Below are 13,235 nucleotides of genomic sequence, written 5' to 3'. Positions count from 1 at the left end.
CGGAAAACAGACAAAGGGGTCATAATTGGATGCTCAGATTTTCTGTGATTTTTGTGCTCAAAATTAGCTTTAAAATCCGTTTGAGAACCCAAAATTTCTTCAAGTCTTCATGATTTCTTTAATTTAAAAATTTCTAAGCTGTACTGAAAGCATGGGTACAGCCTTCATTTTATCATGTTTCGCATACATCCTGTTCCGTGCACACAAAATACATTAAGAAGAATCATAACCTGTCTTTTAAAACTGTTTCATAATAAATCTTCTTTTTACCGCATACATACATACTGGGATGCAAGAGCCACCATTTTGAAAGAGCACCACCTACGCATTCGTGCTTTGCGTTGCGTTAGTTGATGATTAACTAGGTAAAAATACATAGTTTTTTGTGATGTAAGGTTGTATAGAATAGGTATAACCTGAGAGAGAGGAGACAGCTGGCTGAAGCTATCAGTACACACTTTGTCATATGTGCAAAAATTTGCCAAATTTATTTATTTGTCGTGTGTACTGAATAAATATATTTTCAAAAAAAATGTTGTACAAATATTTGCTTGCAGATACTTGCAGATACGGCAAAATATATACTTCGAAGGTATGCCGAAACAAATATTATTTGGTCAAGTTTGCAACTCCGTTCAGATTTCGCAAACATGGACAAATAAGAGTCTGTCAAATTTTTGTCCACCGTGTACTGACCTTTGGCAAAACGACTAACATTAGGCAAACGTCTGAAACGTCAAATAGCCAAATATTTGCACACTTGGCAAAGTGTGTACTGATTGCTTTAGATTGCGAGCTCCCAAAAGTCAAGGGAACCTGTCACCAACTGTCACTGGAAATCTAACACAACCGGAGGGCAGAACGAGAAAAAGCGTCAAAATTCAAGTAAACGTAATTTAAATTTCTAGGTGTTTTTCGATGATTTCACATTTTAAAAAGTAGAATACCTAAATATGGTTGTGTGTTAGCGGACTGCTATTGATTTTTTTGTATTCATATCCTTTTTCATAGTGAAGAACACGAAGAAAATATGATTTTGACCAAAGAAAGTTCATCTGACCGTTGTGCACTACCCAAGAATTAGAAAAGAAGTCAAAGAAGGCTAGAAAACATGCCAGCTGTCAGTGAGATGTCTCCTCTCTCTCAGGGTATAACTACATTATATACATACATACATATGCACTCTGGAAAGTTCCCTTATAGACTGGAGGCCAAACATATTTTTGCCATCTTATCTCAAATATATGAGTTTTGATGCAAATTAAATGTATTGTTGAAAAAAACAAAAACAAGTTTTCAAGACAAACTTTTGAGTAGGGACTATACCGCCCATAAATGCATGTCAGTCCCATGTTTGCTGGATTTCCTATTGACATGGGACAATTATGCGTTTATGGGCAGTATAGTGAGTTAGATCTAGATTTAGATACACATAGGCCTTTTGTGCGAAAAACGCTGCGAAAACCATTCAAAATAGTAGAGCTCTTAGTTATGGTGATTTAATCATATTGCGATATTAAATTATTCCTAGAAATTTAGTTTTAGCAGTTATTAAAGCAAAAAGTTAAAAATGCTTTCAAATGAACTAGATGAAAAAAGTGCAAATATGTGCAGCTAAATTGTTCACTCCTTCAGTTTACATCTTATAGTGCACTTGGAAAATAAATTCTAGCCTGGAACAACTTGGGACAAGAAAGTATGTGATGTGTAAGGTTTCGATAAAAATCAAATATTTTTTTAGGTGTGCTCCTTGAATTTTTCCGAAATACAGTACAAGTTTCTTTTTCATATTACTTTTCTAAGATAGTATTTTTTAATTAGCTTTCAAACAGTGTATTAAGATCTATATTAAATATTACGATTATGTAGTATATTTTGTTTAAAGTATACCTTGCGTTTGCCTTTAATTCCCTATTTTCTTAATTACTCTATCTTTGACATCTGATAACAGATCTACACTACAACAGATCTTGCTCTTATATTCCAGGGATACCTCAATAGAAGTATTTACTATGCAATTATGTACGAGAAAAACCTATCAGAAACATACAGTTTTTCGAGTATTGGACACCTGATCAGTGATCACCCATGGTAAAATAATGCTCTTGATCTTGCAATTTTAAATGCATGCTCTTTTAAACAAATTTACACAAAATCGAGCTCTTCTGGACCAACACAACATGTGTGTTATTTTCACTCATCCTGAAAAATCGATTTTGTCTGATTTCTGCTAGATCTTCTCAAACTTTGCTATGCACAGAGACGATTAATCTGGCGCAGGGAATTTATGTGTAATATACCTTGCAAAAAAGAAGAAAAAATCATCCCAGGAGCAGGTTTTCAGCATGTGTTAAAATTGCACACCTGATGTGTTGCTCTAGAACAACTTGATTTTGTTCGAATCATACTCAATTTTGTGTAACTTCGTTTGAGCGTGTGTTGCATATATTCATAGACATCGATTTACTGGCTTTTTCAAGCTTGATTACTTTTATTACAATGCAATTTCACACAGTCCTAATGCTAACTGGGAATACAGACGCTATACATACCAATTAGGGATCGTCCAAAAATGACGTAGTTTCCTAAGGGGAGGGAGATGTCTGTAAATTTGTGTCAAATCCTAGATTAGTATCGATAAATAGGCCACGAAGAGGGAATACCAACATTTGGCCGAAACATTCCCCGTCATTCATGGATGCTCCCTTACATCTTTGAGTTCCTTTTCCTTTGTAATCCAAGGCGGCATCTACCATCACGGTTGATGCATAATTCAGAAGCAACAGATGGGAGCTTTCTCTTGCGCTGAACAATGGGAGCAGGGGGTGGCGCGACGAAACGAACACCAAGGATATAATCACAAGTGGGCCAATCTACATAGGGAACTAAAAACATCCCATAGGAACACAAGGACACGCTGTTATTACCGAGGATGAAAGGATTCTCTATATCCTTATTTTTATACCACTTGTCTATATGTTCCCTTGTTGCTTTTTTCCTGTATCACTGGCTAGACGTAATAAGCAACATATACGTACATACAGACAAAGATCAAAAGCTTATCCTATCAGCCATTTTCTAGGGTGAAGTATCATCGGAAAATGAGCTGACACCGCGAAGGACATATAATCAGATGTCAAAAGACCTTTTAGAGTAACATTGAGGAAAAAATGTCAAACTTTATCGATTGTCTCATTCTGATATAACGATGACAAACATCCCAGGATTTCAGGAGGGAAAACTCCAATGCGATGGATAATGCGACACTATCAAATAAATGAGGGGTGGGGGAGCTCGACTGTGCATAAAATCGACATTTCGAAAGAAAAATCAATTTTCGCACCCGCACTGCACTGCAGTCGAAAATGAGGGGAGTTCCACGTAAAATTTTCGCATTATATAAAGATGTTTTTTGCAATTTCTCATCGTAATAGGCTGATTTTCATCACGCCAATCTGTCATGAAACGGCCTACTTTCCTGCACTGAAGTATGCAGTGCGGGAATAGTCATTACGCAACTGAAACCAGTGCTGTAATGATTCATTACGCAACGCTTTCTCATTACGCAACTGATTTCAGTTGCGTAATGAATCATTACACAACCATTTTTCAGAAATTGTAAAATGATGGTGAATGCATTCCGTTTTTATTTCTGATACCCTCAAATGGTTTTCAACGAAATTGCAAAAAATGTTGTACGTAACTCGTTGCAAAACTCGATTTTTACAGCACTCGTCGTAATTATCCTACTCGGCAAGCCTCGTAGGATAAATGTACGACTCGTGCTGTAAAAATCATCATTCTGCAACTTGTTCCGTAAACTACTATTACCTGTTTGCTGTGGTGAACGCCACCATTTTTAGCGAATTCGAACTGGTCACTGGGATTTTCAGCTCAGCAAATTGCGGAAGGGTGACTCGAATGTAGTTTTTTTTACGCCAGGGAAGCACAGATTTCGTTCACTAACACGGTTTACTTTGGGTACTCTTTTCTAGTTGTCGGATGGATAGACGATTACTGTGATTCGTCAAAATGATGCTTTCAACGAAAGACGTCACTAGACATTCTTCTAACAGCAGAGCAGGCCAAGACGTCGAACTAGATAATCCCAATTTTAGCGCACTAAACCAAACGGATGTCCGTTTTATGTAATCCGAGAGTTGTTCGTTCGATTGGTTTCTACTCCGTCAGGGACGAACTGAGCTGCTTTGGATACCTACTACTTGGCGTGTGGCCACAACGATTGCGAAATGAAATCGATGTGCTCTGTATGCCTGGCTGGCTTGAATCATTGCAAACTCTCCCAGTTTTCGAATGGAAGCGGAGCGAGAGTTCGCTGAGCAAGAATCTGCGTCGTTCGTTTCTAATTGCGAGAGAAAAGGATATCGCATTCACCGGAGAGTGAAGAATCGATTCGCAGACGGGAGCTCGAATGTAAACAATGGCACTAGGCTGCAACCCCCTTTCAATAAATTCAGCTGAGAATTTCATCAGCTGTTGAGATACAGTACATAGGGAGACGGATCCTATTCTTGGCACTTTTGATTCACTTCGGCAGTAGGGTTTTTTTGAAAGCTACTGAACTCATATTTGGCCACAATATGCGTCGTATTGATGTGCTTCCCAATGCAAAGTTTCAGACAATTTGGTCGAGAAAAACTCCCCATGCCAAAGTGAATCATGGAAGTGCCCGAGTAGCTCTGCACCCTATCAGAAAATTTTATGATATCAAAATTGATTAACGATAGAAAATGATGGAGCGAGTTGACTTGCCTATCGTTATTATCAAATATAACTTATCTTTGGGTCAAACAAATTTCAAGTAGGGTAGAATATATGACAAATATCTGGGCAGAAGCCTGACACGAATACAAGCACGAAGTTCAATCGAAACCGAGAGTGCTTTACCATTCCTCGTCCAGCTCCAACGCCACGTGGCTACCACTTGTAACCTGTTCGAGTGGTCCACGTGTCTCTCTACTTCTGAGTACAGAGGGACCGTTCCGAACCGAGTATCGAACTTTTGTTAGGATGAATATTGGCGAGTGGGATAAGTAAGGGACAGTTACCCTATGGTTAAGATCTAAATCGGCTGATAGACAAGCTACACTTTTCATATTATTACAATATTGTGCTCATAATGACATTTCAATGCATATAATGACAGCTTGTCTACGTAAAATTTGCCGAGGGGTGATGCACTTATTGATTTCAAACGCGTTTTAAAAACAGTTTCAGGGCACCAATATTTTAGATATTATGGGGTCTGGATACCGCCAAACAACCGAAATTTTAATGAAGTACCTAACGTTTACGCTGTAGTTTACCAGCCTGCACAGGGTTCATCTCGATTAACTAGAGGTTTATCGTACTTGTATTCGTGGAAATTGTACGCGTATGTGTACGGGGCCGGAAAAATCGATAAGATGGGAAAAAAGGTGACGCGACACCATACCACCCAACAACCACCCCAAAAGAGGGTGGCCTTTTGTGTGGCACAGATATCACATAATCTCTCCCATCCGGCAACCCTTGGCGAGACGGGATCGTCAGGGATGGGATGGGATGGCGTGTCTGTTCGTCAGCTGATATCGCGTGTTCTTTGTCAAGGGGAGAAAATGTGTACGTGGCCTTTGGCGATGATGAAATACACTCTCATTTACGAAGACTTATGTCTTTTATAAGATGTATGATGTGTACTTCACGATAAATTTGCATGCCCGCTATTCTTAAGCAGAAGCATTTCATGGAACTTGAGCCGAAAAATACAGAACTGTCATTGAAGGTCACATGCATCACCAAGGTTTTTTTGTGGTTTACATTAGCTTAGTTGCGTTACGTTAACTGCGCGGGAGCAATTAAAAATGTGTTTGATGGTGAAAACATTAATGACACCGGCACAAGCTACGACAGAGCTGCAATGGATTCTCCACACTTTAGTTCATAACGTTTTCATGACAAAAAAGTTAATAGAAAATTGTGGTTACTCTATGAGATGCTTTGACGACATTGTGATGTCCGACTTATTGAAAGGGTTATAACTGCGTATGATTTACAGAAAATATAAGCCTTAGCTCAGAAGGTCAGTGTTAAGTCAGACTGGGCTAGATGATAGGTAAGCCTTGTAAAAATAAGCAAAGGATTCCACCAATAGGGTCCTAAAACTAATTTTAAAAATAGGTTCAAATTTGAACCTTGACACTTTAGATCATGTTTGATATTCAACTTAACCGTTTGGCATTAGAATTAGGACAGGGCTTTACTTAGGCCCTATTTTTTTGTCGATGCTCCTAGCTATCGTCCAATCAGCTAGCTTTCATCCATCAGCAAACTTTTTGAAAAAGTCATTTTGAACAGAATGATGGTACACATCAACGAAGTTCAGCTTTCGCCAATGAACAGTTCGGATTCCGACATGGACATTCGACCACTTATCAACTTTTACGTGTAACAAATTTAATACGTTCCAACAAATTTGAAGGCTATTTAACGGTCTTGCTCTTCTAGACATAGAAAAAGCATTCAACGGTCAGAGAATTTGTTTATGTAGAGAAGCGCGGATTCTGAAACCAAAGGTTCCAATTGAACCGTCAAACGTGGTTCCAATCGAGCAAATTCAATGAGACTCAGAGAGATGTTACGCGAAAGAGACGATGGATGTGTGTTAGTGACAGGGCATACGAAAGTGACGTCATTGATAAGCTTGGTTTCTTATAGCGACTGACAGGATGACACGCACACTAAAATATTGTTTGAATGACCTCAATTATTGGTAGTCATTGCACATATGGTTTATAAACAAAGTCAAAATCCTCTCCGCGTTTCTCTAGTATAATCATTTTCTCTGTCAACGGTGTTTGGCATGAAGGTTTGATCGTAAAATTAAAAAAACTTTAATTTTCCAACATACATTGTTAGAATAATTCAATATCTGTCAAATCGTACACTTCAGGTTCATTATCAGAACTCCAGATCTGAAAGACTTCCTGTAAGAGCTGGTTTTTCCCAAGACAGCATTTTGGGACCAATATTATACAATATTTTCACATCTGACTTGCCTGAGTTACCTCAGGGATGCCAAAAATCCTTGTTTGCGGATGACACAGGCCTCTCCGCCACAGGACGAAGCCTGCGTGTCATCTGTAGTCGATTGCAAAAAAGTTTGGATATTTTTTCTTCATACTTGCAAAAATGGAAGATTTCTCCTAATGCTTCCAGAACTCAACTAATATTATTCCCACATAAACCAAAAGCTCTTTATTTGAAACCTTCAAGTAGACATGTTGTCACGATGAGAGGGGTTCCAATAAATTGGTCAGATGATGTTAAGCATCTAAGGCTCATGCTAGATATGAATTTAACTTTCAAAAATCACATTGAGGGCATTCAAGCCAAATGTAATAAATATGTAAATGTCACTATCTCCTTATTAATAGAAAATCAAAACTTTGTCTTAAGAACAAGCTTTTGATATTCAAACAAATTTTCAGGCCAGAATAAAATATCCAATGTTGAAACATTGGAACAAATGTCAAATAGAATAATCAATAATTTCAGGCAAAAATCGTTACAATCTTCTATTGCCACGATTAATGCGTTATATGTTTAGGTTAAGTTAGGTTAAGTAAATTGAAAACGTGTTTTTTTTCTCTTATAAGCAGGTGAAATCAACTCACCTGTAAAAAATCTGAACTGCTACGGCTAATGAAATGTAATATGTTGTAAACAAAATGTTCATAAAATCTTAAATTTGTTTTACCAAATTAGGATGATAGTGTTGTCTAATAACACAGAATACCTAGATATAAAAAATGAATGTAATGTTTGGAATGATACAAATAAAGAAAAAAAAAACGGAGTGCGGTAATTTTTGACAGTATTCTGTAAAAATTCACCGTAATCCGTATAATGCCGACGAAGTTACGGTGTTTTATTTCATCGAACTGTTCAGCTGTTGAGATTTCGGTGAAATTTACCGATTTCCGGTAAAATGAGCTTAGTGTGTATGTTTGAATTTCAAATTATAATTACAAAAATAATTGTCTTCTTGAAGAATTCATCAATTTCACCAAACAACTTCTGCTCAAGATCTCACCAGATATCATTCGACGATTCTATCAACAGCCTACTATATATCTTGAGTGTTCCAGGAATTCATCAGAGAATATGTCAAACAATTGGATAAGGATTATTCCTAAGAAATTTCTCCTCAATTTTTTCTAGATATTTTTTTTCGATTTTTCAAAGCTTTCATAAATAATCACTCCAAGGCTCCAAGGTTTATTTCACAAACTGTTTCTCAGAATACCTCGAATTTCTTCAATAAGTCTGCAGCAATAACTCAAGTTTTTTTTTCGGGAATGTATCTTTGTAGCGCTACCAAAATTTTTTTCAAAACACAAGCAAGCATGGGAAAACTCACTAACTCACCTGAACGCTACCGATCTGCGGCCACCGAAAGTTCAGTGACTGCCGAACGCTACTATGGTGACCGCAATCCCGACGAATCGCAAACGATTGAGATCAACCGAACATCGAAAGATTCAAGGAGCGGAGAGAGCATCAATCCGCTCTTGAATGGGACACACGAAAGAACGCGTTCGCCATTCAATCATTGCGGAATGTACGGATTTCGCGTTCATTGAATCATTTCACCGGGTGCATTCCCACGAATGCCACCAGTGTTGCCACATTTTGTTCGAATCTCATCTGTGATTTAGGTTGAAAAAATCTCAACCTTTAAAAATCTTGGTAAAAATCTGTGATGCACAAAAATCCATTTTATTTTCACTTTTAGTTTTTGACCTTTGCAAACAAATTATGGCAATCTGTAGGAGGCAACATGAAAAAATCTGTGTAGTTACAAATACATCTGTGTATGTGGCATCACTGAATGCCACTCGTGAGAAATCGGAATGTAAAGAATCATTCGCTACAGCAATCGGATGCCTTCGGCACACGGGGTCCTTAGGTAATTATTCTGTTGCCGTTTTTGTCTATTTTGCCGCTCGGCGAACAAGTAGAAAGCGCATTGGAAATTGAAACACTCAGCTTGGTTGGAGAAACGGCAACCTTGCTCTTGACTGCGTGTGGAAGTGAGGAACGCAATAATCGAGTGAATGTTTCCCATGCTTGAACAGAAGGTTTCATGTTTTTTTTCAAGAGTTCTAACAAAGTAATTACAGGAAGTTTATAGAGATTCCTCCATTCGCCTAAAATGGCACCTTCGACACTTCTTCGGCATATTTTTTGATAAAGTTTTCAAGTATTAACTCTTGAACTCGGTCAGAAGATAAACACGGAATTTTGCTTTAGGAATTATTTATTTATAAGGAGCACTTGAGTATTTTTTTTATTCCTTAGTAAATTCAAGATACTCCTTAGGAATTGCTTGAGATTTATGAACAACTTCCTCAAAATTCCTCAAAAAGTTACAATAGAGTCCTAAAGCTCTGTCCCAGTTTTAGTACAATCGCTTGAGTACGATTGTACTCTATGCCCAGGGAAGTCAAGAAAATTTCCGTTACGAAAAGATCGAACCCAGACATGCACTCTTAAAAATAATGAAAATCACTGCGGACGTAATTTACATTATGACTGAATGACACATGATGTAAGTGATGAAATGACGTGAAAATGTGGTCTAAAAGATGTATTGAACGAAAAATGTAATTTTACATGATGAAGGACATGAGAACGATGCCACTAGGATAGACAATTCCCGAATCAGATACCATCGTATTTAAAATGTGACACTAATTCACGTCATTTGGCTCGCTTATGTGCATCCAAAAGACGTAAAATCACATGATTTTTTGGGAGTGTGTGATTTTGCTTCGTAGCCACGAACTCTAACCACTTGGCTAAGGAAGGCCTCTGAAAGTTTACCTCCCACAATTGAAATTTGTGTAGAAATTTCTGCTGTGTATATTTTTTTAAAGCATTTTTCAAAAAAATGATTCAATATGATTTCTGTAGAAAGTTCTCTGCGCAGTTTTTTGGTGTTTCGTCAAATATTTCTTTAATCCTTCCTGCAGTTCTCTTAAAAGTTAATCGATAATTCTTAATGGGATTGCGGAATCTTTCATTTGTCCCATTGGAAAAATAATTTAAGAATTGATTCGCCCAAGAATTAGAACCTGTAGTTTCCTTCAGAGTTTACTATCATTTATCTATGAATGCCTCTTAGAGCACCAGAACATCCCCTGCAGCATTCGTAGGAGTTTTTTTTTCAGAATTTTGCTTCTTAGCTTCAGCAAATTTCTGTAGGATATTCTTAGAAAAATTCTGGATAGAACCTTGGGTGAGGTGAGTACGCCATAAGCAACTTCTCGATGAATTTTCGGAGCTTTCTTGGGAACATCAATTTAGAAATCTGTATATGAAATTATGGGGGAATTCTTTCAAATTTAACGTTTCAAGCAAAAATAATGATCGTTTTGTATGACTTTCGTAAATATGTTTTTGTCGCTTGCCCCTCTCTGATAGAAATCCTGACTATACCCATGGTCATATCTAGTTAATATTGATTTGGAAAAAATATCACCTCGTGCGCTTACATGCAGAAGGAATGATGATACTTTTTCAGTTATGCCAGTGTAAAGCCAAGCGATTTTTATGCATTTGAAAGCGGGAGATGAATGGATCATTGATGGTAGCTTTTTCGGTACTCACCACATCATAACAAAGGCGCCACCGTATATGGGATTTAACATTGTGACAGCATTGCTGTTCTGTCAAACACACAAGGCTACGTTGGCGCTATCTATGTTTTTTTGCATAGCGGTCGATTTGGTTCTTTTAATGATCCATTAGCCACAATCATGCGTACAAATCAGGGTGGGTGTACGGCTGTCAACTACAAACAAAGCTCGCCTAACAATCATCTCTCGGGCGGGCCGTCCCAAACAGCATCATCTCTCACGCGGGTTGATCCAAACAGCACAGATCGAACGCGGGCCATGCCAGGCAGCAAATGCTGATGCATTTCAACACTCAAACAGCGGGATGCCTAGCAGCGTTGTGAGCCAAACGAATACACCCACAAAACATGAACGGTAGGCGCTTCTCGTTGCGTATACCCCCCCTGGTACAAATATCAAAGACGGACTACTTCGCCCTTATATTAAACAGAATCTCAGAAGAATAAAGGCCGATTTGCTACTGACAAGAAAAGGAATCGCCTATCTCGATGCGTGGAAAATTTCTTCCAAGAAATGGTCAAGAAAATCACTTTTTTCTGATCGCAGTACGCAGTTGAGAAGAAATGTCACTTCAAAGGGGGCTCTCTGTAGGAAATTTCTTGACCCTTTCAGTCAAGGAATTTCTTTACTTTTCTTGAGCGAAACAGCATACTTAGCTTAAACAGGAGTAATTTCCAAAGAGATGTCCTATAGCTAAGTATGCTGTGCCGCTCAAGAAAATTCAAAAATAACTGCGGAAGAAATGTTCAAGAAATTTTCAACAGTGAGCTCCATTTGAAATGACATTTCTTTCCAACTGCGGACTGCGATAAAAAAATGCTTTTTATGTCAATTTCTTGCAAGAAACCTCCCACGCCTCGAGATGGGCGATTATTTTTCTTTTCAGGTGCATAGTCCCCATGAGGAAAAAAAAATGGATGATCTTTTAAAGGAATTCTTGAAATTAATCTTGAGTTAATAAGTGAGACAGCTAGTGGAATGTTCCTAGGGAAAACCTTGACGGAATCTGAGAGAAAATTATAGTATATGTCTAGGAATTCCCGAAGCTATTACTGCCAATATAAAAAAAAATATTCAAACAGACTCAAGTCAGAAAAGTAAACAAACATACTTTATCAATTCTACGTGTTTCGCAGACGAAATTGTACACGTTCCGCTCTAAATAAACTGGATTTTTGACTTTTAGAACGTTTAATTTCAGGATTTACAAAACGGCATAAGAAAGATTTCCAACTTTCGCAAAGTAACCATTTCTTTCACCGATCCGTTGTATGGAGAGACAAAATGACTTAACCACGAATCAAAACAAAACACTACTTGAGTCGATTTTACACTGATAGAAAAACGTCATAGGTAACTGAATGGAACGGTTTATCATTTTGTCATACAATTTGTATGGAAAACGATAGGAAGTAACTATTGTTTTAACGCAAGCTGATTGCATGCAAAATTTGAGCGATTTACACGGAGAAAAAAAATGTTAAAAAGGAGATTCATTTTACAACAGATAGGTTGTAATTCTTCTTAATTAATTTTCTCAAAAACGGATAAAATTTAATATTTGATGGAATTTCTAGAAAATTTCTGGAGGAATATTAGGATTTTTGCTAGCTTATAGAAGTATCCTAATCATATCCAATTCTGCGGGATTTACTATCGATCTATTTCTACAAATTCTTCAAAAATATCTCTTAGGAATGTTTGGTGAAATTCTGAAGTTTTTCTTGAAAGAAACGCTGTGACCGCCACCGATCGATTTTTCTGATGTTTTCAAATCGGAAATAATACAAACCTTCAACCGGGCGCATAAATTAGCTGAGAAATGGAACTCATACATAAAATTTGAATGATATATAGAATTTATAATGTATTAATAGAATTCGATGGGTGTCAAAAATACTGATTTTCGTTTGAAATTCATGAATCAATTTCGGAGGTCATTTGCATCACAAGTATGATTGAGGCGATAAATTGAACCTACTGTCATAAAGCATTCGTTTTCGTTTTTGCAACGAAGTCTTACAAAGGTGTCCTTTAGACTCTCAATAATTGTGGAATCATGCTGGTCATCTGTTTTCCCATTGTTTAACAGTTTCTGTTGGTAGAAAGCACTGAATAAAACATGAACACTCTGACGATCGATTATCACACTATCATGTGACCGGCACCCATCAGACTGCAAATCCATTGATAGATTGCCAGCGACCGCATTATCACGCATTCTTGCACCAGTGATTCTATACTCATCTTCCACTAGATTGGCACAAATTGAGTGACAATTGATCCCGGAATTGCAACGTGACTTCCAAGCCGAAACAAGAATGACTCGGTCGACGACGTGTTCACAAAATGATTCGTGGAAAAGGAAAACACGTCTTTCTAAAATTGCGAATCGAGATAAGGGGCAATATAATATTTTTTTGCACATTTCAATAGAAACTCTGCGACGACGACGTGATAATCCGGACGGTGATTATGGCAGAGAAAGCTGCAACAGTTACCAGACACTGAGACACACCGCCAAACTGATAA

The 13,235-nt window shown here is 37.6% G+C and overlaps 1 protein-coding gene across 3 annotated transcripts in view; it reads right to left on the bottom strand.

Annotated features, from left to right (window-relative positions):
• The window catches only part of LOC5577524 (acyl-CoA Delta(11) desaturase), a 40,608-nt gene that overhangs the window by 11,623 nt on the left and 15,750 nt on the right, over positions 1–13,235 (bottom strand). The window contains exon 1 of one of the 3 annotated variants that reach the window (XM_021855484.1): positions 3,832–4,223. The exons of the other annotated variants lie outside the window; for them this stretch is intronic. Coding sequence (XP_021711176.1) covers positions 3,832–3,857 — 26 coding nt within the window. The 5' untranslated portion in view covers positions 3,858–4,223. Of the gene's footprint in view, positions 1–3,831; positions 4,224–13,235 lie in introns of those variants that run through there. 3 annotated transcript variants of the gene reach the window in all.

The sequence above is a fragment of the Aedes aegypti genome, chromosome 1, assembly GCF_002204515.2.
Source record: "Aedes aegypti strain LVP_AGWG chromosome 1, AaegL5.0 Primary Assembly, whole genome shotgun sequence".
Classification (NCBI taxonomy): Eukaryota; Metazoa; Arthropoda; class Insecta; order Diptera; family Culicidae; genus Aedes; species Aedes aegypti.
This window is presented reverse-complemented; position numbering and strand designations above follow the sequence as displayed.